The 27,202-nt window shown below is 48.6% G+C and overlaps 1 protein-coding gene across 1 annotated transcript in view; it reads right to left on the reverse strand.

The window, feature by feature from the left end:
* The window catches only part of LOC105694763, a 211,105-nt gene that overhangs the window by 69,499 nt on the left and 114,404 nt on the right, over positions 1-27,202 (reverse strand). Inside the window, exon 5 of the mRNA XM_023431772.1 lies at positions 18,385-18,574. Coding sequence (XP_023287540.1) covers positions 18,385-18,574 — 190 coding nt within the window. The remainder of the gene's footprint in view (positions 1-18,384; positions 18,575-27,202) is intronic.

The following is a 27,202-nucleotide window of genomic DNA, read 5'->3' on the forward strand; positions in this document are numbered from 1 at the left end:
CTGACGCGCCTTCGATTTTCGACTTACTCGACCGAGGAATGACTAGGGGTGGTCGGAGGGTGGCGAAACTAAAAATCATCCCCCGCGATCCAGGAAAATTGGGGCACCTTCCAGCTTTAAACACAGGACCTCATCCGACCTGCGACGGGATCGATGCTCAACCCCCTCAATTATTTCCTTTAATTAATTACTTCCACCCCGAGTTATTTCCGTAAAACGTGCAATTTCAACCCTCGACCAACCCCCTGGAGATGTCTTGAAATGACACTACCTTTTATCTGTGGAATAGTCAGTGGAATTAAGAAGGGGGCATTTTTTAAGATCGAGCAGATAGGGGTGGTAATTAATGAAGAAGAAAATTCCGGGGGTGCGACCCGCTGTTATATGTGGTCTTTTCACCCCCTACACACGACCAGGGGGGCGGAAAACGCGCTTTCGAAGTCCGTGCGGTTTCTCCGGTGGGAATAAGCACGTCCGTCAGACGTCTTGTTAGGGTGTCTGCGTGGACTCGCCAGGGGGTGAGTCGGCAGGGGTGGCTAGCCCGTGTTTTTTTTCGAGGCCCGGTAATGAAAGTGCGTCAAACGACGTGACTGCGGCCTCGCATTTCGGAATTAGCTTAAAACTCGAGCGTTGTCTAGCACACGTCGAATCTGCGGCTCGAAAGTGCACTTTTCCTCCCCCCACCCCATCCCCTCGGGGCTTTTCAATCGGGCTTACTCTCCTGAATTTTCATCTCGATTTAAGCGAGCCCTCCGCACCTGGTCTCACGTTTCAAAATATTTTCCCTTTTCGAAATAAGAAATTCAGAGGGTAATTTAAAGGTCCACTTTCGGTCCTGGGGTGAAACGGAGGGTTCAATGGAATAGAATCATCCCCCAACTATGCTCTTCTTGAATTCCGCAATACTTTTTACACATGAAATTTCCATCTTCGAGAGGAGGGACAATTTCACATAAAATAAGGGGAGTTAATAAAATCTCTCGATTTATAGAAATTAATTTTATTTATAGTTATTTCAGATTTAGGGGAGTGACCGAGTTGGACTTTTAACTCCTTATTTCTGAAGAAAATACTTGGAGGCGAGAAATCCGACGGAATAGCGGATGACCACCTCGGCACAAGGGGTAAGAAATTCCACCCTCGAGGAATCGAAATCCTGCAGAATTTCCCGATGCAACCCTTTATCCTGCACCCCATCCCCCACGTCGTATGGTGCATTTCGAAGGGAGAAAGGGAAATAATAAAAATCGGAAAAATACCCCACCCTGGTAAATCTGACCGGGCGTGTCCGGGGGTGGCTCCAGGGGGGGTGGTTCGTGGTGTAAAGCTCGAAATCCCGTCAAAGCGGCTCCGACGACGTGTAATTTCGCGTGTCCGCATGGCCGGCGAGGACTTTGACAGATACGGACCACGTGGCCGACAGGGGATGGACGTCCAAGCAAAGCGTCGCGACGCCACCCTCGCCCCACCCCCGCAGGCCCCTAATGCACCCTCTGAATTTTTCATGGCAGCGGCTTCATTGTACCCCCCAATCCAGACCGGTGCATTTCGGCCCCTTTCCTTCCATCTCGGCGGACAAATAACGAGAAATCAAGCGTCAAGAAGTTTCCCGGGAAATTCAAGGGGGAGGGGAAAAATCGGCAACAATTCCCGGACAGTTTAGCCGGATCTTATTTCGGGAAAATCGCCAAGGGGAGGACGAGGTCGCCTTAAGTGGCGCGCTTCTTGAAAATGCATAAAAATTATGGGGTGTAAATGTTAGACATGTTATTTTTTTATTTATTTATTTTTTTTTGTCGCTCGATGACGGATGTCGGGAAATTTTTTTTCTGGAAAATAAGGCCCGACTGACACACAACGGAGGACGCTGCACCCCGGTGCATCATGATACTGCACCCGGTGAATTTTTCACGGCACCGGCTTAATTGTACTTTGAATCTCGACGAGTAATCCCACCCCTCCCGGCGCACCCTCTTTTAACATCCCCCTCGACGACAAAACCCCGTAAAATGGGACGGCGACACATTCGCTCGGCGAGTCCTATGAAATAATGCAAAAATTAGCTCTCCCAGGATATCCATTCCAGGAGGTCCTGCTATTTTCCGGGGAATACTAGAATCATGGTTAACATTTTCACCCCCGCCACCCGCCGCGGCGTTTCAAGATATTCCAGGACCTTTTTCTAGATATATAAAAAATAAATCCCTGCCTAAAAGGCGAGAAGCGTTAAAAGTGGAATTTTCATGAATTTCAATGACTATTTTTTTAATGTCATCCCGAGATCATTCATGTGAGGGAGAAAAATCGGAAGACCGGACACGGACAAAAGACACCCTCCAGGAAATCATCCGGAAGGAAAAGAAAAACCTGCGGAGACGAAATGTTCAGCTCGTCACGGATTTTCGCGGGCAGAGAGAAGAAGGGATGAAGAAGACGTGGCCGTTCACCCCCGAAAGGGGATGACGGGTCGAGGAGACCCTCCCCGAGTGGCTAGGAAGGGGTGAGTCGGGGGTGGAATCGAGCAAGGAGAGCACACCCTGACTGAGGTATTGTTTAAGCCTCTTTCTCTCGTTACGGGGACGAGCTCTCAACTTTTTTCGGGGTGAACTTCCGTCGGAGCGACGTTGGGGTGGAAAAAGTTCACGTCAAACGTACGTCTCGAAGGGGGAAAAAAATCCGGGAAGAGGCAGATCGAGAAACGTGTCCGAACTTTTCGAGGGTAGGAAACTTCCACCCCCGCGCCTGCCCCTAAAGCAGAGCCAAAGCTTTCCCGAAGGAGGGAAAAAAAAAAGAAAACCAAAATTGAGAATTTACATGGCTACTGAATTACCGGAAAGGACGTATCATCCCCTATGAAAAAAAAAAAAGAATTCGGAAAAATACTAATTATTGTTTCCCATTGAAAGTGAATTACGTTTCGCACGTGATCTCTTCTTTTTTTCATTCCCTAGGGAATAAGCTTCGAGGGATCCCCGTTGAAGATATTAATTTTTCCGGGAAAAATCTCATCATTTCTTTTTGTCCGGACGAAAATGCCCAAATTTTCCCGGCATCCCGGCACTTCAAGTGTATCCCGAAGGACTCGATTCCCGGGAGTGGCGTAGGTGGCCGCTAGGCAATATTGGTATTCCAGATATTTTATTAAGCTCCCACGGGACTCTACATCGTGGTCTCCTTGCAGAGATGCGTGGGAGGGTGGATTCCTTCGGGAAGGGCGACAGAGTCCCAGGGGACGCCAGGGGAAGACAAGCCCTATCGATTATTGACCCAGGATATCCGGGGACGTCCCGTGTCCCGTTTGTGGTCCGCCCCCGAAAAATCCCCGACATCCCTCGGGATGATATTTAGCCGGGGACAAGATCGCCACAACCCCGAAAGGTCCCCGCTCTCCCAAGGGATGACATTTAGCCGAGCATCCCTGGGGAATCCATTATTACAGCGACACGTGACCAGAAAAGAGAAACATCTACAGAAACATTGCAACATCCCCCTCTGAAAATTTCCGAAAATTCGAAAAATTCCCTAATAAATGATTTAAACCTCCAGGGGGTGGATCGCCCATCGACAGTTTTTTAACACTGAAGACCACCCCATATCTCGAATAGAGCCATCCTTCGGGAGCAAAAAAAATTGAATGGGAATTCAGAACTCGCCCTCCCCTAAATTAACGCCCCGAAACGCGTGTATCCCGCTAATGGGTGTATTGAAGGATCCCAGTTTATCCCGTAGGCTCTGGTCCCGATCATCCCTCGGGACCAGGGGGCGTCGGTGGTGGTTTCCCGGGTCCAGTGGCGCAATTCCTGCACAAGGGTCCCGGAGAAAAAAAAGGATAAAAAAGGGACACAGGGCTGCCGTCGAAAGGGTGCGCGACGGTCCAAGGGGTGCGTCGGGGGTGGAAAGTTCGAATCAAATTTTATCGCGGCCTCGGTGGAGTTAACCCCGTAGGCCTCGGCTGTTTTACATTTAAAACGCATTACTGGCCGATCCGAATCCGAACGGGCGATAGAACGAAATTAATGGTACGGTGCCTCTCGATCCTCGATACACACATACACACCTGTGTACAGACAGGTGTACATTCACATACGAGTATCGAGGAGCGAGTCGATAGGCTTATCGAGATTACTCTCGCGAGTCGTCGATCAACCCCCGGAGTTCTCTAGGAAAAGTAAGGGGTGGTTAAGAACCTAGATTTTTTCGTGAAAAAAAAAAAAGAAAAAAGAAAACAGTAAAAAGGAAACTCGAATGGACCTCGACTTTTCCGATTTCCTTCGGCATGTTTCAATAAGGAAGGGGTGGAATCGGCGTTTCCCCGGAGCGTGGCGAATTTTCGCTGAGTCCAGCCACTTCCGGTCTCCACCGGAACCGGATATCGGGTCCCCCCGGAACCGATGCCACCCCCAACCCCCAACCGAATCGACGGCCAAATTACTCGTTTATCGACCTCTAATGTGCCGCCAAGTTTCCCCAATCGTCGGGGTTTTCTCTCCCAGAATTTTCCGACCGATTTCCCGAGACTCGTCCTCACTGACTTAGGCTCATTTCTTTTTCTCATTGAAATTTTTTCCAACCCTCGTCGATAGGTTTTTCATTTCCCAGGGTTAAGTACTTTTGAACTATTCTCACCGGTATAGGTACTTGCATTTTTCACTTTCCATCTCGGGAAATCGGAGGGTGGTCCGATGATTTTCCAACAGCCGGTGCACGGTACGGAAGGGTTGCAACGCAATTAATAATCGCGGTGCGATAATCCCTGGCTCGGGGGTGCACTCGTTGCTAATTTTCCACAGGGGGTGGCCTAGACTCCAGGGGTGTCATTTTTCACGCATTTCGGCGACAATTCGCGAGAAAGTCTACCCACCCTGTCAAACATTATCGAATAATAATTTTTAAAAAATCACCCCCTCCCAAGGAATTTCCCCAGTTATTTCTAATCGCGGGAAATAATTTTATCACAGACAAATTCTGTTACCGCGGCACCCAGAGATTCCCATTATCAACCCCCGGTCGATCTCCTATTTTGTCCTTCATTTTTTAATTTCACCCCCATTGGAATGGAGGTCGAGCCTGATTCCTGAATTAGTTTGCATATCGGGGGAGGCAAGCAAGGGATTTAAAAACGTCACAGAGAATTCCGATGGATCTAATGGAGTTCTCAGGGGGTGAGTTGAAAGGAGGGGGTTGAAATAAAACGCCAGGAGACCGAGCAACCCCCGGCGTGTCTTGACACGGGGGTAAAAATGTTGAAAACTTAGGAAACAGCCACCTCCCCGCATTAGCCCTGATGGCTCGGCGCTTTTTACTCCCGGGGGTGGCCGCAGCTTCCCGAGGGGTGGAGGGCCGGAAAATATGAGACAGGGTAGCGAGGTAATAGATGAGTACTATTAATTAAGTAGATTAAACTTTAAGTGCCCGTCGTTATGCCAGGAGTGGGAGTTCGTTACAGGGGTTGGGGAGGGGTGAAAAAAAAGGACACCGTCGAGGGCCAAGGGATGATTTTGGCAGCAGAGGGAGGCGCCAGGAAAACGCATCTCCTCACCTATTTCCACGGAAAATAAATTTCTCCGGAAACAAGCCCTTGTAGAAAAACTGGAATTTATTATCGCTTTCCCTCATTTCTCTCGATAGAAGGAATTATTCAAGGGGTGCGATCCTTGAAGGGGTAGATCGGTTTAAAGGCGATTCTCGGTGACGTTTCGCAGTCACTTTTTTCCCCTCGATTTGGAGGTAGAGAGAAAGAAAATGAATAATAAAAAAAAAAGAGAAGAAAATTAAACTCAAGGAAGGGGTTGAAAGAATCGAGCGATCCATGCAAATCGGATAAATTTGAGGTGGAATCCAATTATCGGGGAAACGGGGGGTGAAAAGTTCCGTTTCCTTCCCGGGAACCACCTGTTCCCATTAAATCACCTGTTTAATCGAATCATTATTTTTCAGGGCCGGGGTGGAGAGGGTGGTTCCCCTTTATTCCCGGATACTTCTTTCCCCAGACTCCCCGGGGACTTCCGGCTCGCGAACCGCCCTTAATGGACCCTTACACCCGGAGAAACCACCCCTTGCCCTCCCTTGTTCGCCGGACAGTGGAGGAAGTAACTGCCTTAACAGAAATTGCGTTTGATCTTTATATCCTCCCCCGCGCGCCGGGGGTAAAGGACGGGAAAGGCCTTTCCACCCCCTCGCGAGGCGTCTGCGTTTGACTTTTACCTCCCTTAAGCTCCCCAGAAAGAGTGATAATTCCATCCCCCGCCCTTTCCCCGACCCCCCCGAGACCCATCAAAGTCCACCTCGATTTAAAGGAGAAAGGAGGAAAATTAAGCCCGGAAAAGCTCGTTCCCAGACGGCCAATGGGAAGCTCACCTCGGGGCTTTGAATTGTTGCAAACACGACTGACAATTCTGGAAATTAATATTTAAATGAGAATTATATTTAGTGGCAAAGAAATTGCAACGACGGAATTTTTTCCCCATCCATGTTCAACGTTACGTAAAAATTAGGTAGGTACCGCGGAGTTTATGTAATTAATATTACAATTCAATGGGATATTTCGGGAAAAATTGTTTTATTCTCTGAGAGGGGAGAATTTTTAATTTCAATGCCGGAAAAATTTCTGAATTATGGGGTCCAACGTTACTCTTATGGGATGGGGTGGGTGAATAGTGGACAAAACGCCGACAAAGGGGTTGTTCTTAGGAGGGTGGGACTCGTCCGACTTTAAGCGGCTCAACTGCCCCTTTTACCCCATGAGGGGGGTTGAAGTCTCTCCCGAGGAAAACGAGACGAGTTCTTTTCAGCTACTTTCAACCCTCTTTCGAGTCGCTCCCTTTCCTATGGGGGTGAAAGCGTGTCTAATTAGTGGCTCGACGTTATCCAATCTAGATTAAATTACATATTGCAAATGCAATCACCCTCGCTTCTCCATTCCCTGTCATGCCCTCTAAAAATCATCCCCCGTTGTTCTCCGCCGCAGGTCATTATTTTTCATCCCCATTATTTTCATTTCACTTTAAATGCCAATAATTAATCAGAGATAAAGAGGCGTTTCATTTTTTAATACGGTTTCATGTTTTAATCGGCGAGTCTTGTACCCCCTCCCTTGATGGGTGAGGTTCCAATAATTCGAGATCGTAATAATTCAGGGTATCATTTTCATATCAGGGTTTAATTCGGAGTTCTCCTACGGAAATTCCTCCCTTAGGTGGGGACAGGGTGACACGCGTTAGGGGATGGCCGACTCGGAGGACACGTGCTCCCCAAAATACACAAACACGAGGGGGTTGGCAGGACCGTATCGGGAGGTCGGCCAGCAGTGGATTAATTATGCACCGGACTTCGGGGGTGTGCAAAGCTCGGGCCATCCTACGGGCAATTAACCCCCAAAAAAGGGGCGCGGCTTCGAAATGCAACGAGCCCTCGATTCCGCGAGCGGAAAATTGTCTCCGGGTGGCTCTCCATTCGAGTCCGGTTCTGCCGAAATAATTCAAAAAGAGGGCCGACAAAAAAGGGGGATGGAATATTGGACGCACCCCCTGGGCACGGTAAACCGAATATCACCCTTGCATTGACTTTCCATGGATCGGGTACAGATAAATGTCATTGTATCGACGTCGATGAAATTTCTCAGCGCCTTTCATATCATCTTAATGGAATTCTTAGGAACGTTTACCGATTGTGTCGGCTCGCTCGAGATATTACACCTTGCCGGGGGGTGAGCACCGCCGCCATCTTGGGGGTAGATCGCCAAGGGGTGAGCATCAGCCCCGCGCTTAGCTCGGCTTTATTACGTCGACGGGGTAAATTGCAAGCCACCCACTAAACACCCGAGTGCAGTTCCCACCGGGAAACCACCCCTGGCCGGCGGGGGTGTGCAGCCCTAGGGGTGGGATATCGCCCGAATTGGGAGAGAACGGCTCGTCGGGCCGGGGGGGTACACAGTTATTGCATTAACTCATCATTGTCATTTTTATCACGTGCCCACTTGAATCAACAGAGCCCACCCCCTCCCGGTCAGGTGGCGGCCGACCCCCTTTCGCTCTCGTTCTCTCCTCAAATCCTGTCGCTTGTTTCCCGCCGAATAGGGGGTTGATTCAACCCCCGACTCGAGGATTAACGGACCCGCGACTCGCATCAACGGCCAACTTCCACGTTTTCCAACCCCCGGACCCCGGGTTTACCGGCGTCCAGTTTCACCTGGATTTCTGGAGTCTCGGCTTCGGGATTATCCCCGGTGCACTCTGATAATGGACTCCGAAGGGTGCTTTTCTCCCTCCATGTATATTCTTTTTTTTTTTATTCCCTTAATATAATATCATTCCATTATTAAGGCGATGTGAAAGTACCATCAAAGAGGTACAAATCGATCGGTCCAATTGGCTAATTGGACCTCTATTCGAGGGTTTGAAGATCAGTTTTGCTCCGATCGAGATATTAGGATGGATCTCTAGGTGCACATAATTTGCTGATCAGTTTTCACCTATTTTTCATTATTTAAACACATTTTTTAATGGTGGCGGTGCTAGCTTTATTAGTACCCAGCACCCCCACAGAAAAATGGAATTTTTTCTCCAAAAGCCGAGCTAGCACAAAATTTGCGAATGTAGCACATAATTAGCACGTAAGGAGCACAAAATGTTAAGACAAAGAAATTTGAATTTTGTAAAGTTAAACACATTTTTTAATGGTGGGGGTGCTAGCTTTATTAGTACCCAGCACCCCCAGAGAAAAATTGGATTATTTTTCCAAAAACCGAGCTAGCACAAAATTTGCGAATGTAGCACATAATTAGCACATAAGGAGCACAAAATGTTAAGACAAAGAAATTTGAATTTTGTAAAGGTGGGGGGTACCAGGTTTACGCACCTTGGATCTATACTATCAGGACCGCGATTAATGGGACTTCGTCTTTTCGGATCGAATTTTGGTCGCTTCCGTCGAATCCTCGCATCCGGAAGGACCGTAACGAATGTCCGGACTGGACCACCGTCGTCATCGGGCAATGACACGAGTCATTGGTCACCATTACTAAGCATCGTGTCCGCCGTGCCGACCGATTTGTACCCTTAGTGAGCACGCGTCGCGACGATTTGTCACCCCGACACCGAGGTCCAAGGTTTGCGGGGGGTCGAGACCCGGAAGAGGGCGACAGGGTCAAGCAACATTTTCGAAAAATAAGGAAAATTGTGCCCCGATTTTGAAAACACTCTCAATGTATATAAGAGATGAGTAGGAATTGAAAATGCCGATTTGACGTAAATCCATGTTCGTTATCGGGGGAAGGATTTTTGATTCCGTGAATTTTCGGATTTAATTCTCACGATGAAATTTCGTAAAATGCAGGTATTGAGAGATTTTGAGGTACGGTAATGTCCGGAAGAAACTTTTCGGCATTAATCTCCAAAATGGCGACATCATATCGCGACGAATTTTTGATACCGTGAATTTCCAGATTTAATTAGCACGATGAAATTTCATAAAATCCAGGTATTGAGACATTTTGAGATACGGTAATGTCCGGAAGAAACTCTTCGGCATTAATCTTCAAAATGGCGACGCCATATCGCGAAGAATTTTTGGCACCGTGAATTTCCAGATTTAATTATCACGATGAAATTTCATAAAATCCAGATATTGAGACATTTTGAGATACGGTAATGTCCGGAAGAAACTCTTCGGCATTAACTTCCAAAATGGCGACGTCATATCGCGAAGAATTTTTGATACCGTGAATTTCCAGATTTAATTCTCACGATGAAATTTCATAAAATCCAGGTATTGAGACATTTTGAGATACGGTAATGTTCGGAAGAAACTCTTCGGCATTAATCTCCAAAATGGCGGACAGTAATCGGCTCGAAGTTCTCTCGGGGGAGCTCTCCCTCGACCTTCTTGCAGGGTTGCATCGACGAGCTGGCGAACATGCCGGCGAAATTAAATGGCGCACCTCGAACCGGCTCGTATCAGCCCCGGACTGGTTCCGGACGGGTCCGGACCGATCCGAAACAGCGAACGTCCGTTTACACCGAAATACTCGTCTGCTGGACAAACAGAAGGCTCGACTCGACCACTCTCGGCTCCCCTGGGATCGGCTCGTGTACACGTCCCGGACACGTCCCGGACACGTTTCGCACACGTTTCGCCGGCGTTCCGCACACCTGCCGACGTGTCTTTCGCCTCGAGGACACGATTTCTACGAGATTTCGGCCGACGATTAGGACTTCGTGCTTCGCCCTCCCCACAAATTAAATTTCTTTGAAAAATGGAAATCCAAAGAAAAAAAAAGGAAAAACCATTTTTTATATTAATGCAGAGAGAAATGCAGAGAGATAGAAAATTACGCCCTTCCCGAGATATTTTTGGATAGTTTGCGAGTGCTATCCGGGGGTTATCAAATATTTCAGGTTTTTTCAGCTCCGGGGGGTGGAACCACCCCCGACCTGACATTTGCAAAAAACGAAACCAATGCCCCCCGCGTTGTAAAATTACGCAAGATGGACGACCACGTGCTCTCTTTCGGAGTGTCTCATTGCTCGACATATCGGGAATTAATTCCCGATATGGCCTAGCAATGCGACATTCGCGGATTCGGCCGGGTTTTTAGGGTGTCCCTCTTCCCCGGGAACTCGCTTGTTTTTTATTTTTTTTTTCCACCCTCACACCTGGGGGAGAACAACCCCGGTCGAGCACGTACGAGCGGTCTGGAAATCCCGGCCGATCGTCGAGTGGATCGGGACGTCCCTCGGGAGAAGGTAAAGAGGAACGGGGATAAATTATCAGGAACCTGGAGGAACCTGGAGGAGCTCCTCCAGAGACCCTGACGACACTTCCCGAAGAGGGGCTGGACTTCTTCAAGTCTGAAAATTCGGAGATAATCTGAAATGTTTGAATTTCTATCCCCAACCCCTGAAGGATCTATTGAAAGTGGAGGAAATATTTAATAAACGTTATTAAAAAAATTATCCTCGGTATTTCTTTTTCCCCCAAAACGTTTAATTTCCCCTCCTTTTTTGCAGCTTTTGGTCCGAGCAATTCTTAGCGCAATGAATAATTATACAGCCTTCGGATGGTAAAAGTTCTCCTTTGTTTATGTATATAGATGCTTGCGCTCCGTTTTTCGCGGGCTGAATTAAACTCGAGAAGAAATAATTCCCACCCAGGGATTATTCCCCGGTTCCTAGGGGAAACAGGGTGTCTCCTGGCTCCGCGCTTTCCCTGGGAAACTTTCTAATAAATTCATGAGCCCGCGGCGGTGCGTAATGTGCGTGCGAGTCGTTTCCCCGGAAAGCGAAAATTATTCCCCGAAACGGCGGTCGGGAAAAAAAAGAACTATTTTTGGCCTGGAAATCTTTAGTAACAATTGAAGTACACATTCGGTAACGAGAGGCGTGACTAAAAATGGAAATTAAATCACAGGAGAGAAAGAAGAAAATGTGGGGAGTCATTTCGGAGGAAAATTCAACCCTCTGCCGCAGGGGTGACAATTCTTACGCGAGGAGGGTCGGTCTCTCTGTGTGTGATAATTATTAATTGGTTTATTTAAAGCGGCTTCCCGAGGGAGGACATTCCTGCAGGCCGCCTCTTTAAATTAAAGACGAATTCATTTTGAGTTATCACCCCCTCGGGACCCACTCAAACCGAGGGGGTGATAATTCAAAAAGAATCCCCAACGTAACATTACTCCGGAACAACGATGTTTAAACATTCTCGAAACAACGATCCAAAAGATTTAATGGGAACGGTCAGTCCAGAAAAAAAGTTCATTAAAGTCAGAATGAAATAAATGTGTAAAAGGGGGTAAATTCTTGGAACTCACGAGAAATTCGTGTGATTTTTATTCCCAATTTTGGAGGTCATGGAAAATTCGGGGGGTGAGAATCGGAGTAATTTTTATTATCAATTCCGGAGCGATAAAAAAAAAAGAAGAAAATTCGTCAGGTAAAAATTGAAATGACTTTCAGTACCGAGGGCTATCTCAAGAGTCCCGGGTAACGAGGGAGGATATCCGAAAGGGATAAATCGAGCTAACGAGGGGTGGGTCCAGAGGGATACAGGCGGCCCGATCGCGAGATATTACGGGGTAGGGAATCCGGGATAATTCGGGAGGAAATCCGCATCCGAAGTCGAGCGTATTTCTGCACTTCTCCGGGATTCTACGCCGGAGGAAACGGAGGAGGCGACCGCAGCGACCTCCAATTATCCTGCGGGAATCCTGGTGATTTTCCCGGGACCATGTGGTGCCCCCTGGCCGCAAACATCCATCTACTCCTGCGGGAGTCTCTTTTCAAAGCCCAAGTGCAATCGCAACCCTCTCCGGCAATTCTTCCGCATCCTAAAAAATTTTCCCTCACCGTAATCAAATTAATAATTGAGAAATTTCGAAAAATTCCCTATAAATTCCCTAATACCACGAATGATGACTGGAATATTAAAAAAGAATTTTTCTCGAAGGGTAAAAAATTTTCCCTCCCCGGCTCACCGTAATCAAATTAATAATTGAGAAATTCCTAAAAATTCCCTATAAATTCCCTAATACCACGAATGATGACGGGAATATTAAAAAATAATTTTTTCTCGAAGGGTTGCAAAGGGATTAAAGGGGATAGGAATACGAGAGTGGAGTGCGGGGCGTCTTTAAGAGTCGATCGATTAAAGGGGATGGCGCCCTTTTTAACGAAGCATCCCCTTTAATTGGCGTCATGATCGCGCCGGAGGTCGGCAAAGATCGCAAATCTTCATTAGCAGTCGCGGGTAGCGCCAACATCCCCTTTTGGCGCGACCTTAAGGGTGGACCTCGGCAATTCCAGCCCCCTGGTAACGACGGGGGTGGCTAAGACCGGACATTTCAATAAACCCCCTGAAACCGCTGACCGCGTCCTGGTCAGCAGGTCCGGGGGTGAAATTGCGCATGTCCTTACGACGGTTTATCCCCTTTCCGGGGGTTGATGGGGGGGGAGGAGAGGCGCAACAAAGTCCGCCAAGGACCACCCCCTGCGAAGAATATCCCGAAACCGAGCCGCCCCTCGGATTAATCGAAACCGCCATTTCTCCGGAAACCTCCCTTAACGCGTTCCCACCCCCTGACTCTCGCCCTTCCCGATTCCTCGTGGAATCATTTCCAAGATCATTGAAATCATTATTCCCAAAGCCTGCCTCCTCTAGGGGTTGAAGATGCCACACGTGAGAATTTATTTTTCATCCCCCTGGAGGTATTCCCAATATTGATAAGAATTTCTGATAAGTGCAACGATGGATTTTTACCCGATCGCTTCGGGATGTGTTTTTTATTTCTCTGGAGTGATTCGAGGGACAGGGTCCATCCCGGAAGGGGGTGGGACCCGAGGTATCCCAGAAAAGCCGGGATTCTGGTGACGTATCCCTAGGGAACCCCAAGAAGACAGTCGCCCGGTCAGGTCCCGCCGTTCCGATCGATTTATCCTCGACGGAGCCGTGATTAACGGAGCTTAGAGAAGCTACTTTCGGGGGTCGGGGGGCACATCGCGTGCCCGTGGGTTTCCGTCTCGTGTCCGCAAGCGGAACTCCTCCTGGAGGCGGAAACTCGCCGGTCGAGCCAGGGTTCTCAATGCTCCTTCTTTTCGGCCGAACTCCCGGAAAGTAATTTCCACCTGGAAGAGACACCCCGAAATATCGTGAAATCCGAAATATTTTTGAGGTTATACGACCATAACCTATACTATACCATATGACTAAATGACGATTAAACCGAAAAAAAAAAACGTCAAATCTTGACGATTTTCGAGGTTATGTGACCGTAAACTATAGTATACTGTTACCGTGAATGACCGAAATTGGAGAATGTCGACTTTCACCGGTGAATGTCAACAGATACCAAATACGTCGGTGAAAGATCGAATATTTCATTACATTGTTGTACATTCGGACCCTCTCCAGTGTGTGTCTACAATCACACACCGGTGTAAGTCAGAAATAAGGGTATTTAGCAAATATTTCGGACATACACGAAGCGACTATGTGAATGTTAACATTCACCGGTGAAAGTTGACATTCTCCAGATTTCGGTGTTTCACCGTAACAACTACATGACGATTAAAGCGAAAAAAAAAAGTCAAATCTTGACGATTTTTGAGGTTATGTGACCGTAAACTATAGTATACAACATGAGAATAAAACCGAAAAAAAAATAAACAAGTTCCATGAAAGACTAAAAATATTGATATACGATTAACGACGAGGGAAAATGGATTTCGTCGAAAAATGAGTGAAATTGATTTTCTTTTTCGAATTTCACTCGCTTATCTCTTCCTGATAAATTCCCGTGGTAAAAATATCGGTTCGAGGTCTAACGAAATGTATATCGCGACTCGCCCGAGGAAACACTCCCGACCGGTGCGTTTTCTCCGGGAACTATCCGGGAATCCACTTAACCGACTCCTTCGGTGGCTCGTAAAAGGAGGAATAATTCCCTCTCTTTTGTTCCCGGGGGATTTTTATCGCCCCGAGTTCAAAAGTCCTGAGTGGGATCAGTGGGAACCACTACCAGCCGCGGTCGCGGTTCATTTCTCCGGTCCGGTACCGGTACCGTACCGGTTCGCGGCACACGCTTTGCCCATTCACATTCCTCTTTCCCACCCTGCGGCAAGGAGGCGGAAAAGGGGATGGAAAATGACCGATTAAAGACCCGAGGTTCGGAAAATCCGTGTTCGTGCCTAAACCGAACGCAATAAATAGCTTCGAATCCATTTAAACTGTATCCGAACGGCGCGGGATAATTCTATACGTTCGATTTTCCATCCCTGAAAATAAAGAAAAAAACTGATAAACAATTAGATGTCCTCAAAAATATTAAAAAATCCAGGATATCCTTAAAAAAATCAAGGGGATGCTTGTAAAATTATGAAAATATCTGTAGAAACATCAGGATATGTTTAATAAAAAAATCAGGAGAGTACTGATGTCGGACGGATATTAAAAAATCTTGAGAAATTTGAATTTTCCCAGGAGGAGGGTTGGACGGGGGTGGAGAGGAAGGGGAGACAGCGTTCATAGGTTAAACCACTTTTTCCCGGTTCGGTGCCGGTTCGGGAAACACGCCTTGGCCATCGACATTTCTCTCGACCACCCCAGGAAAGGGTAAGGGCGCGCCTCCCCTCGGGAGAGGGTGGGGAGGGAAAATAGCCAATAGACGGCCATAAAAATCACGCCACGGGATATATATCGATTCCCGCAGGGAACCGACGGGACCAGATTGGGGCCACGGGTCGCGTATTGGATCCTGATTCGAGATAAATCGAGAATCGCTCCTCGAGGGTCTCGACGCACGTCGGGGATCGCTCCACGTAACGAGCTCGCGTCCTGTAGGACACGGGACTCCCCCACAGGACCTCCTAACAACCCCCCGAGACGCACCGCTTTGTCGTCCCGTTTTCGGGATCCTGCTTTTCCGATCGTCCGATCTGCCCCAGGATTCCAGGACTCCAGGATTTCCTTTCCCCCTTTCGATGCGTACCGAAGGTTGCCTAACGACTCCCTTTCTAGGGAAATCCATCTAGTTACTTTTGGCCCCACTTACGTCGGGGGGTTGATTACGCTCGCGATCGCGCAATCGAAGGTCCAATAATGGGAAATCTCGGTCGATTCCGTCGGGACTTCGGGTCCAATTGAAACTCCGTACGGGGCAGGACGTCTAATTGGCCCTTTCGTAACACCCTGGGACTAATTACCAAAAGGACCGTCTCTACGTCGGGCCACCGAAAGCAAACTACTTAGGGAAACAGGAAGTGTGGCTTCACCCGATAAACGTACCGATGCCGAATGCTCCTTCATTGAGCTCACAGAGCTCATACCCAAATTACGGGATGAATAGGCAAAGTGCTGCCATGTTCGAATCGGAGCACTATACCGTGTTTAATTCACCGGAGAGAAGGACAGAGTGCGGAGCCGGAGAGGGAGGAACGGAGGGAGTGAAACGTGGAGGCAGAAATAAAGAGAAATACAGAAACTTCGCTAGAGGACTTTCAATTCCCCAAATCCATACCTAAGGATTTCGCAACTTTCCAGGGATTTGCAAATATTTCAGAGGATATGAAAGAGTCAGCCTATGTATATATATATATATCTGAAAAGTCAAATCGTTGGGGAAGGTATTCTCCCGAATTGGGTGTACCGATTCGTTTCAAATTTCACCACGGGAATATGGAGGCTCTAAAGTAAGCCCCGAAACTCATGAAATTTAATTTGTCATAAAAAATGTATTTACATATCATGGACTTGAACCAACATGGCGTGGTCCGTGCACGTTTTCGATGTTTCACGCTTCTTGGAGGGTTAGAATAGAAAATGAACGTATTTCTTACTTAGAAGAAAAATTTTCCTGTATTCTCCTACGTTAGACCTTTCATGGAAAAATAAAGTTTATGCCATTACGTGCAGTACTTTTTGAGAATAAAAAAAAAATTGTTCGCGCGAAGGGAAGTCGTGGACGAGAGGGGTGAACTCTGAAAAGGTGCTCCGAAGAGACGCCACGCATGAGTCGCTGTTAAATTGTCCAGAAGAATCATTACAATATTTAATTCCATGATTTTCACATGAAAATTAAGGTATCCTATCAGGGGGTCCAAACAATTTTTCCTTAACCCCCCCCGGATTACCTTTGAAAAATAATTGAATTAAAGGGATTCTCTGCGCGAAAGAAAGTCCCTGACGAGTAATCGAACCTTGGGAGCGCTTCATGAAATTCCCCCGCAAGAACGCTAAAATAATGAAATCCTCCCTTATTAACGGGAGAAACATACGCCCCGTTCCTTTATCCCTAATTTCCCCAATTTGCCGAGAATCTTCCTGGAGAACGGGGGAGAGGGATTTTACGTGGCGCAGTTTTGATCGCTCGACCGTGCCGGGGGTGGAGTGCACCCCATTCGTGCAAAAATCCCTCGCGTGAGGGATTCGCGGCCCTTATCACCCCATCATACAGTCGGGACGGATCAGGCCGAATTTCCGAAAGAAACAACTCGCGCCGTTTCCCGGGGGCACTTCCGGCGAGAAGCCGAGGACGTCTGCGCCACCCCCGGGACGGGGGGAGGGAATTCTTGGCGGAATTCCTCGGCGTGCTCGGCCTGCGGGAAAAGATGGCGGGTCGACGTCTCCCTCAGGTGGGTGTCGGGCCGATTTGCAATGCAAACGAGAGGAGGAGATGCAGGGGCTCGAGGAAGGCGAGACTCGACGCCACCCCTTTGGTTCGCTAAGGCAGGGATGTGCTCTGCGTGCCTCAGTAGCGGTGCGCCGAGGCGTCCCCGAGTTTCCCGAGTGCGACTCCCACGAAAGAGTATCTACATCGAAGCTACATCTCAAAATAGGTCACTTTCGGCCCTTTCGTATAAATGAAATGTATGTAATAGTGTATGAACGACTTTATCGACGCACCCTTGCCGGGAGGTAACCCAGGAGTTCCGATGAAGAGAGGAGCGCGAAAATACCGGACGGGGGTCCAGGACCTCCAGGAAGGGGTGGAAGACAGAGGGAAAGGGGATGCGCAATCTCGACACGATCGGCAAACATCACAGCTTAAATATTTGTACCGAGGATATATCGGCAAGGACCAAGGTCTCAGTAACAGACGGTCCGACGTATCCTCGAATCCTTCGAGGGGATGAGATCCACTCTCAGAAATGTTCTGGACGAAGAGCGATCCCGGGAAGGGGGTTGCTTTTCGGACCCCGGCCCCGGCCACCCCCTCCGATATTTTCAGGACGTCCTTAGGATGACTTCTTCGGCGATCTGGAAAGGACCTTCGGGACGAGGGGATTTTCCGGGCGATCCTGCATCCCCCACCCCGATTCACCGGAATTCATCCCCTGGGATCGAGGACCCCTGTTTGCCGAATCTAGGGGTAATTAAAAGAAAGCGACCAGGGGTATCAATTCGCTCGGCACCTTGAAGGGTTCCTTCTCCGATATACTTCGAGTTACCCTTCGTCAAAGAAAGCCATTTAGATTTTTCGAACGCCCTCGTGATATGCTGCCGCTGGGTCATGACCCAACTTTCGCTTAAGGGTGGATACCGTTTTAATCGTCATGGGGTTAATTTCCTTTAAGCCCTCGCGAGGAAATATGCAACCCCCTGAAGAGGGATTATCGACCCTTGGTCGCGGCATTTGTGCAGGGAATTCATAAAAAGAACCCTTTAGTTCCTTACGAGGCAGGACATGCAACGCGCCGTCGACTTTCTTCGCCATTCGGCGAGCCCAGAATTTCGAAAGAAGAAAAATAGTAAAAATTCCCCCTGGACCGTGAGAACTTCTCATTTCCAATTTTCTTCCAAAGTTTCATCTCTGAGCTGCTCGTAATCTCATTTTCGGGCCTCGGGAAATTTTACCATTTTTTATTCTCAGCGGTGGAAAATTGATCTTTCACTGACCTTCCCCACGCCGGTGAGTTCCTTGACGCCTATCCTGCGCAGTAGGGCGGGAGGCGCAGGGGGTGGCGATTTCAGGAGAAGAGCTGCATATCCGTTTGGGAAAAATGGCTGCTCGTCCTGGCCGATGTTCTCGTCGCCGGATCTTCGTCTCCGGTGAGGACTCGACGAGAGGTTCAGCTTCTGCGCGGCCCTGCAAAAGGCAAACGTCAAATCGTTAGTGAAACATAGGAATATTAATTAATAATATATAACTGCTACTTAAAGGTAGGAATTTATGGGACGATATTTTGTCTAGGGGGGTTGAAAATTGGGAATTCACGGTCAAGGGTGGCCACCCCCTCGACCTTGGGTGACAAATTCGAAGGCGACGACCGGAAAGCAACCCCATCACCGGGTGACCCTTCTGCCCGTGATCGAGGCGTAAAACAAACCATGACGTATTCTGATAACCCGCCATTTTTTACGGGCCGAGGTAAGGGGGGGAATCGCACCCTCCGGACTTCCGGCGGGGGGAAAGAGAGGGCGCGAGAGTCCGCCGGTATTTCCAATTTCACAGAGCGTGGGTTAACGAGGTCCGGGGGTTGGAGTTAGGCACCCCTTCGGCCCCTACTGGGTGGTAAGTGGGTGGCGGTGGGTGGGAACGGGCGGCCCGGGTATCGGGGGTGGCGGTGGGTGGAAAGTGGGTGGGTCCTGCCGACGAGTCTCTGCTTTAAACCAGAAGCACCCCTCGCCCCCGGGGGTTCCGGCACATTACTTGCTCTGATTACCGGCCCACCCTGCGGAGAGTATGTCAACCCCCGAGACACATACCTTCCGGGGGCGTTCGCCCCCACCCACCCCTTCCGACACCCCACCTCCGCGAGGGAGATGCGATGAATGCGTTTTTAATCGTCCCCGCTCCCCCTCATCCTCAACCCTTCTGGTCACCGACGTTCACCCTTAAACATACCCAGAAAATCATGGCCCTTAAAAAAATATTTTTTTAACATTCTCAAGCGATTAATCCTTTTCTCTCGTTGCTCAATGTACTACCATTTAATACCAGCGACGAACGAAAAAGAAAAAAAAATAATAACGTGCCTTTTGTATATCTTAAGAAACGGAATTAAGCACGTGGGTTAAGGGCATTCCATAGTGCCGTGAGACCGATCCTTGATTTCAGCGTCATAAAGGTCCTGGATGAAAAAACAAAAATCTCTCCGTAATGTCGGAGAGGGCAAACCCAGGGGACCTCGCGTTTTCTCAAAATGCACGTCCACTTCCGGTTGGATGCGTCGAAACTTGGGCTCTTTATCGCCCGACAACGAGATTTCTGCATCTCGGTCACAGCCGGGTCCTTAACGAGGGCGGCGATTCTTCACCCCCTTTCCTTCCTCCTTCCGTCCGTCACAGGGAGGTTTCCTCGTTAGAAGCTCGTCGGGCCCCTTTCTCAGGGGCGTTCAATTATTTCGAGTTCCCGCCACCCGGAAGTCTATATATATACATATATATATCTCCGTATATATGGAGCGGAAGAACCAGCAGGCGAGCAAGGAGTTCCGGTGACCCGCGAAAAAAGGTTTAAAGGGAGCTCTCCCGGGGAGTCCTGGATTTTTAATTACCGCCGAGTTCCCCCGGGACCTCGCGACCGGGAAAAGCTCCCGGGGTGCGAAACCGGAGGCGAACTTTGCTTTTCGGCGTGCCTCCCGTGGGAGAGAGCTTTCTTGGGGGGGGAGGGGCTTCCAGAGCTTTTCCGCTTTTCCCGCCTCTCTCGTTGACCTTTTTTCTTTTCCCTCCTGTTCTGTCGCTTTTCTTCCGTTTTCCCCTTTTTCCCTTTATTTATTTCGAAAAGTCCGTGCTTCCTCGTTCCCGGGAGGAGGAGGAACGGAGGGAGGAAAAAGGGGGAAAAATAAGGAAAATGCAGCCGGCCACTTTGAAGCTCGCAAGCGAGCTTTGAGGCTCGCACGGGAAATGGCCGAGAATTTAATCCGCGGAGGGGGAGGCCGGGGGAGGGCGACTGCAATTTCGGGAAAATATTGCAAAGACGCGGCCTTTAGGGGCCGCTTTTCCGCGGGACTTTTCCCCCGGGAGCTTTCTTTATGGCGCTCTCTCTCTCTCGATACCTACCTTCTACCTACTTTTCGATTTTATTCCCCGTCCGAAGTATTCATTCCTGGACCTTTCGAACCCTAGAAGTCCACCGAAGGAGGTGAACTCCCCTAGGGAATTTCCTTGCCCGCAAAAACCTCCCCTAAAAATTTCAAATGACACGTTAAACCGAAAATGGATATCCCACCAGGGCATTCGTAATCCCGAAATTATTCTCGCAATTTCCCCGAATGAAATCCAGGATATATATAATAAAAGGCATGAATTTTGTATACCCAAAACTAGGAGATATGAATATTAGGGAAAAAGATGGATTATCGCCACCCCCCGATTATCGAATCCAGCCGTTCGCCGGAATTTCCTTTAGCCTCCACCTGCCGGGTAGAAAGAAAAATCATATTTCAAGCCGACCACGCGTTTCCCCTTGTGCGGGATGAGCTTTCCCTCGGGGGAGGGAAAAGACTCGAAGACATCAAGGAGGAAGACACCAAGATGGCGGATCGAGGGTAGGCAAAGGAGGCATCCATCACCCCCCGAAAGGTCCCTACGACTCGAGGAGGTCCCGGGAGGCCCTCGGGAGCTTTCCGAAAAAAGCTCGCCTAACTCAAAATCCATACTCTGAATTATTGAAACGGCCGCCCTCCTCCCCCACNGACTCCCCTTTGTGTCCGATCTGCAAGTCGAGATCGATCCCTCGGAGAACTCGAATTTATGCCCGACGAAAGACAAATTCCCCAACCATGGTGCGGCGAAAACGCGCAAGACCCAGGTGCGTCCCCGCACGTACGCGCAATCCGCGTATCAATCTTGCGGAACGACCTTATCACACCTTATCCTTACTTGCATCCCCGGGAGCCACATGGGACGCCGTACGCAATTTGCATTTACACCTCATATTCTGCGGGAAAAAAAATTCCTCCCCTCGTAGCCGTATCTCGCGCGATATTAAACTTGATATTAAAAATATCCCGATAATAATAAGAAAAAAAAAAGGAAGAAGAAATGTTTATGAAATTTCTATTGAAAATACATCTCACGAAACGTCGGTGCATGGATGAATGAAAAACCTAGTTTCTTGAATTCCGTACTCGTGGGAGATTGTTAGGGAATTTCCTCGCGTTAACAATAATCGGGAATAAATGTGTTTATTACAGTATCGACATTAACGCATCCCATGGGTGTTTAATAAATTTACTTCACCGTGTCCAAAATGTCAATACGCGTTTTCGTGATTTATCACACATCTTTGTAAGCTTGCTTGGGGGTCCGGTGTTATTTTTTAACGGCAATGGATAAATAATAACATGTCGGTCGAAGGGAAGTGAATTTTTATCAGGGATCCCGGCCACTTTGGCCGGAGCAGATTTTCCGGAAACGGAAAGAAAACACTGGGAAGTCCCGGCGGGACGGATGGAGAACATCCGAGAGGTCGATAAAGCGGCGGATAAGCGGGCCGCGCCAACATTCGTTCCCGTTGAATCGGCGAATCCCACGGGGAAAGCCCTCGGCCGCCATAACCCGTTCGCCGGAAATCCCGGAGCTAGTATTTTACGGGATTTGGTTTCGATATATGCCGTCGCTTCAAACTTCAAAAACCGTATAACGAGGCGCGCGACGATTCCCTCCGCGAAGTACAAAGGAGATGACAGAGCTCGATGAAATCCCTATGAGTCTAAAAAATTCCCCAGGTACTGTTCAGCACTTAGGGACTCGACGAAGGTGAATACAATGGTTTTCTTAACAAAACAATGGAAAGAAAAAAAAATGTCACTTCACTTTTCAACTACATTTTCACACCCCAATTGGCTCGTCAAGGCGATTTAACGGCGAATGTCCTCGACTTGAATGAATTCAAAGGGGGTAGTTTCGCGGGGGTGGATATTTATCGAAAGGGGAGGGAATTTGGAGATCTTCGCGTTTATCGGCCGCTTATCCCGGCCGCGATGGCCGATAAATCATGAAGACCGCTCGGAGAGAATAGAGGACTGAGGCGAGAGCTCCTAGGGGGTGGCTTTACGGGGGGTGGAAGTAAGGTCTCAGCTGTTGGCTGCTACCAGCTCTGATTGAATTGCTTCCACCACCTCCTTCGACAGGGTCGGGCCCATACGCTCCCCGCAACAACCCCCATTTTCATCCCCCAGCGATGGGGCCACCCCATCTCCATGCAAGACGAAGCAGGCATCCATCGAAACGACTTCCAAGCCTTCGAAAGCTATCGCAAAAATCCCGGACATTCGCAAAGAATCCCCCACATTAAAAAATATCCATACGAATATAAACTAATAAGCAAAATATCAAGAAAAAAAAAAATATATATACACATAAACTGGACTTTAAACATCCAACGCGCTCCATCAGGGAGATCCGCGGTGTCGTTAAAATTTCATAGGGGTGGTCCGCGGGGGTGCAATATTCCGGGGGGTGGTAAGGAAAAATTCAAAGCGTCCCGGGGGTGCGGGATCGCTCCCCCGCCGTAAACTTTTTGACAGTTTAGGGGTGTCTCGCGCCACCCTCCCAAGGGATGACGAGCCGGGTCGCGAGGTTAGGGGAGGTCAGGGGTGGCTCGTCCGGGTCTCGAAGGGGTGGCTCGGTCCCGTAGGTGTTAACAAGCGAAGGCACGGCTGGTGGCGGAGGGCTCATAGATCAACGAGCCGAAGGGTGGAAATACCTTCGCGGGGTGCAGGGGGTGGTTCCGAGGGGGTGACTGGTTAGCATAATGTCAAGGGGGGGGGGGAATTTCTTAAAAAATGTCAGAGCACCCGCCTCAGGGCTGTCTTATAAACTCCCGGAACCCCGGGGACGTCTCCGCCTGGGAAATTGATTGATCGCGTTACGTGCTCCGTGGTAATATTCCTTTTTTCCCCCCCACCCCGCCCCTCCCTCCTCGCCATCGGCAAGTTTTCGAGACAACGGGGGATGCGGAGTGCACCCTCCTCCCCCGGGTGCCAGGTATTATTTTTCACGGGATATCGGGGGAAGCACCTACACTCGAAAATCCAAAAGTGCCCTGCCACTCGGCCGAGGAATTTATTATCACGGCCCTGAGGGGGTGGAGGGAACCCCTCTGTCCATTTTCGCGATTTGGAAAGTCGACCGCGATGTCAAATTCGACGTTTTGTGCAAAAAATTGGGAGGAAAGATTTATTTTCAACTGACCGGATGGAGCATTAATTGCGGAGATATTTTTTTTCTTAATTTTCTTCGAGGGGGCTGTTATGTAAATGTGAAATTTTGGGGGATGCTTTTTTTTTTGGGACAAAGAGGCGAAAGTGGACTCGAAGGGTCGCGCGAGACAGGGTGTTCGCGATGAAAACATCGGGACCACCCTTACCGTTTTCCTTTTTTCCCCCCTAACCCTCCCCGCACCCTTTCACCCTTCTTTCCCGTTTCCAGGGCCGCTGACATTTCTCATAACTCGCTCGGTCACCCCCGAGAAACTTTCCTCTCACGTCTGCACGTCGGGGGAAATTTCGCAGAGCCAAGCTGATCGTATTCCCGGGGGTTGGTAACGACTTTAAGAAAATCCCTCCCTCCCTCCCCCCCATCCCCCCGCGGGACCACAAATCAACGGGACCAAAATCCAAAAGCCGCGAAAGAAAATCAACCCCCTACATTCTGATCGGACGACGAATGACAATTCTCCGCTGCTCAGATAATTATTCTTTTTTTTTTTATTTAATTTGATTTGATTAAAAATCCTTTTAAGCCATTCCTTCCCTGGGGTATGTTATTTAAACTAAAACGTCACCGACTTAGAATTAATTTTTTTTTTTATATTGTATGTGACGGGAAGGGGGCTCCACAATTTATTAAGATAGACGTTGCACCGAAATCGAGACATTACCGTGCAATTCCGTTTACCCGTCACTGCACTCGGAATGATTGTTCAAGGGGGTGGAAAAAAAAAAGGAAAGAAATCCCAGTCAGCGCGCAACATCATGAGGAGTAATTTACCGCATCGGGTGAAAGATGCATCCCGACAAAGGCTCTCGAGGCCGTCGTCGTTCTCGAATTACCAGCGAGCACCGACACCGTGTCGTTTATTACCGGACGGAGGAGCAGCTTTGATGTCGGCAGAATTTAATTAGCTTGTTTTGCGTTACTCCGGGGTCCGCGTTCTTCCACGAGCGATCGCGTTTCGTGAAATAAAAACCGAAGAAACGAAAACCTCCTTCGGCTTCGGCGCACGCGTCTCGGGGCCAATTTGTCTTCCTCCGTTCTTCCTTTCTTTTTCTCTTTCCCCCGAGATATAACCACCTTTTAACCTGCCTCTATAGTTCTTTTTTTTTTCCGCTCGATGGGAGGATAATCGAAAAACTTGGCATTAATTCCCCGTTGCATTTTGTCATGTTTTTCTTCTTTTTTTTTATTCATAACGTGAGAGGGAGAACTTTAATGGCGCAGTGATAAGAGAATCACTTTAGGCAGACTGCAGGATATTGTTTTCCAGCTTACAAGGATTACTTAAGTTGCGTTTAAAAATTAATTCCGGTTGGTGGGAGTCTATGAAATGCAAGTGCATCGTTTAAAGGAGGGTTAAATTCCCCGCTGCATTTTTTAATTTCTTTTTTTTTTTGTATTCATAACGTGAGAGGGAGAACTTTAAACGCGAGGTGGGGAACGCGCAGTGATAAGAGAATCACTTTACTCGGACTGCAGGATACTGTTTTTCAGCTTACAAGGATTACCTAAATATTGTTTAAAAATTAATTCCGGTTGGTGGGAATCTCTGAAGTGCAAGTGCATCGTTCAAAAGGAGGTGTTAGAAGTGAATGAATGGGAAAAAAAAAAGGAAAAAGGAAGAATGAAAAGGTGCAGGGGAAACGAGTTGATATAAGGAGGTCTCCATTATCCTGCGAGGAATTGTCTCTCCGGGTTATATGGCGGTACACAACGTCAAAGTCGAAGAGGACTCTGTCCGATCCTACGGGGAACCACTCCACTCCGACAAAGTGGACTCGACTTTCTAGGACGCCCTGGCCAAGTGGAAAACCTCACAGTAGTAAAAGCCTCGCCGTAATCAGACGTCGCGACCCGGCGTACCGAGTGAAAATAACGAAAAATGAACTGAAAACCTGGAAATAAAGTTTCGATGATGCCCAGCGAAGATTTCAAGGGAAACCAGTAATAAAAAAGTCCACCACTTGGGGAAACCACTTAACAACTAACGAAACAATAAATTGAGAAAATCGATACACACGAAACATCGACACCGAAACGAAGGAAAAGCGAAGAATCGAAGACCGATTCGATATCTCGAAATTAGAATGGAAAATATCGAGGATATTGGGATCCTGGATTTCTCAGGGGTGGGCACTCCACCCTGGGAAAATTATCCAGACCCCATCGAACGTCGAGTTTCCCGCTGCGTTATCGTGCAATGAAAGTCGAGATTAAATGAAAAAAAAATTAATAAATATATATAAAAAAAATAGAAAAAAAAATACGTCCGACCCTATGAATCGATATTAGGAAGTCTTGACGCAGCCCAAGGAGGAATTGTTCCGCCAGGTCGGGGCAAAGGATGCAACATCGAGTCGGGAAGAAGTCCGATCCTACGGGAAACCACTCCACTCCGACAAAGTGGACCCGACCTGCCAGAAACGTCGGGGTCGTGTTCTCCCAGTAGGGGAGGCGTATCCGTGGTCAGACGGGCGCATTAGACTAGTGGTGGAGGGAACGGTGGAGCGGAGGCAAAGTGGAGGTAAACGAGGTCGGACAGGTGGTCGGCAAGCCAAAAGCTCGAGTGGGCAAACATTAAAGAAATTACACCCCAGCCTGCAAGGATGACGAGGATTCGACGAGGTTCCGCGACCCGGGAGTCCAGGAGTCCCGCGAGGTCCGACGTCCCCGGGAAATCTCGGGATTAATTAATCCTGGAGGGTCGGAAAATTCCTCAAGCTCAACAGGAGCCTCCACGTGGGTGTAAAAAGAATCCGAAAGAAATCGTAAGCATCGGGCCAGCGTCCAGGGTGGAGGGAAAACGCGAACCGCGTAATCCGGGTAATTCCCAACTCCCCGCAACATTGTCCCCGCATTTAATTTTCAGGTAATTTTCAAAAGGGCCGGAATAGCGAGGGAACGGCAAGAGCGGAGGCGATAAAAAGGATTTTCTGGAAGGAAGCCCGCAGGACTAATTGCGAGTCCTTTCTTCGTCATGCCGGGACACAATGTGCATCTTCAGTACTTTTTATACGGGAGGAAAATCCGCGTAGCGGCGGTTTTCACAATTTCCGGACGAAAGAAAAATAGAAAAAAAAAGGGGGGGGAAGAAAAAGAAGGAGAGACCGCTGAAGAGCCACGTGCCCTGGAAGGGCCGAGGATTTCACGAATCCGCCGAACCGCGATTCCCTTCCAATTTAATACGGCCCTTCGGGTCAAAGGTCGCGGGGAATTATGGGCCGAAAGAAGGGGGGGAGAGAGAGAGAGAGAGAGAAAAAAAGGAGGAAAAGAAGGAGCGAAAAAGGCCGGAAGTCGAGACGCCGACTTTTCGAGGCAAGATGCCCTGCTCTGTTTAGCCTCTATTCGCTTTCGGATAATTACGCGAAAGGCTCGAAAAGGCGGAAGGAAGTGGGGAGAGAGAGAGAGAAGAGAAGCAGGAGGAGAGAAATACTCGGGCGGGGCCGAATGGATCCTACGGCTTCATTTTTCCTTGTTTGCGGCAGTCTATCTAGTCTCTCCTCTGGGGGGATAATTGAAGACGGTCGTCCTCACCGGAGCGTAAATACTC

The sequence above is a fragment of the Orussus abietinus genome, unplaced genomic scaffold (genome assembly GCF_000612105.2).
Source record: "Orussus abietinus isolate OABI.00-Male unplaced genomic scaffold, Oabi_2.0 scaffold79, whole genome shotgun sequence".
NCBI classification, from domain to species: Eukaryota; Metazoa; Arthropoda; class Insecta; order Hymenoptera; family Orussidae; genus Orussus; species Orussus abietinus.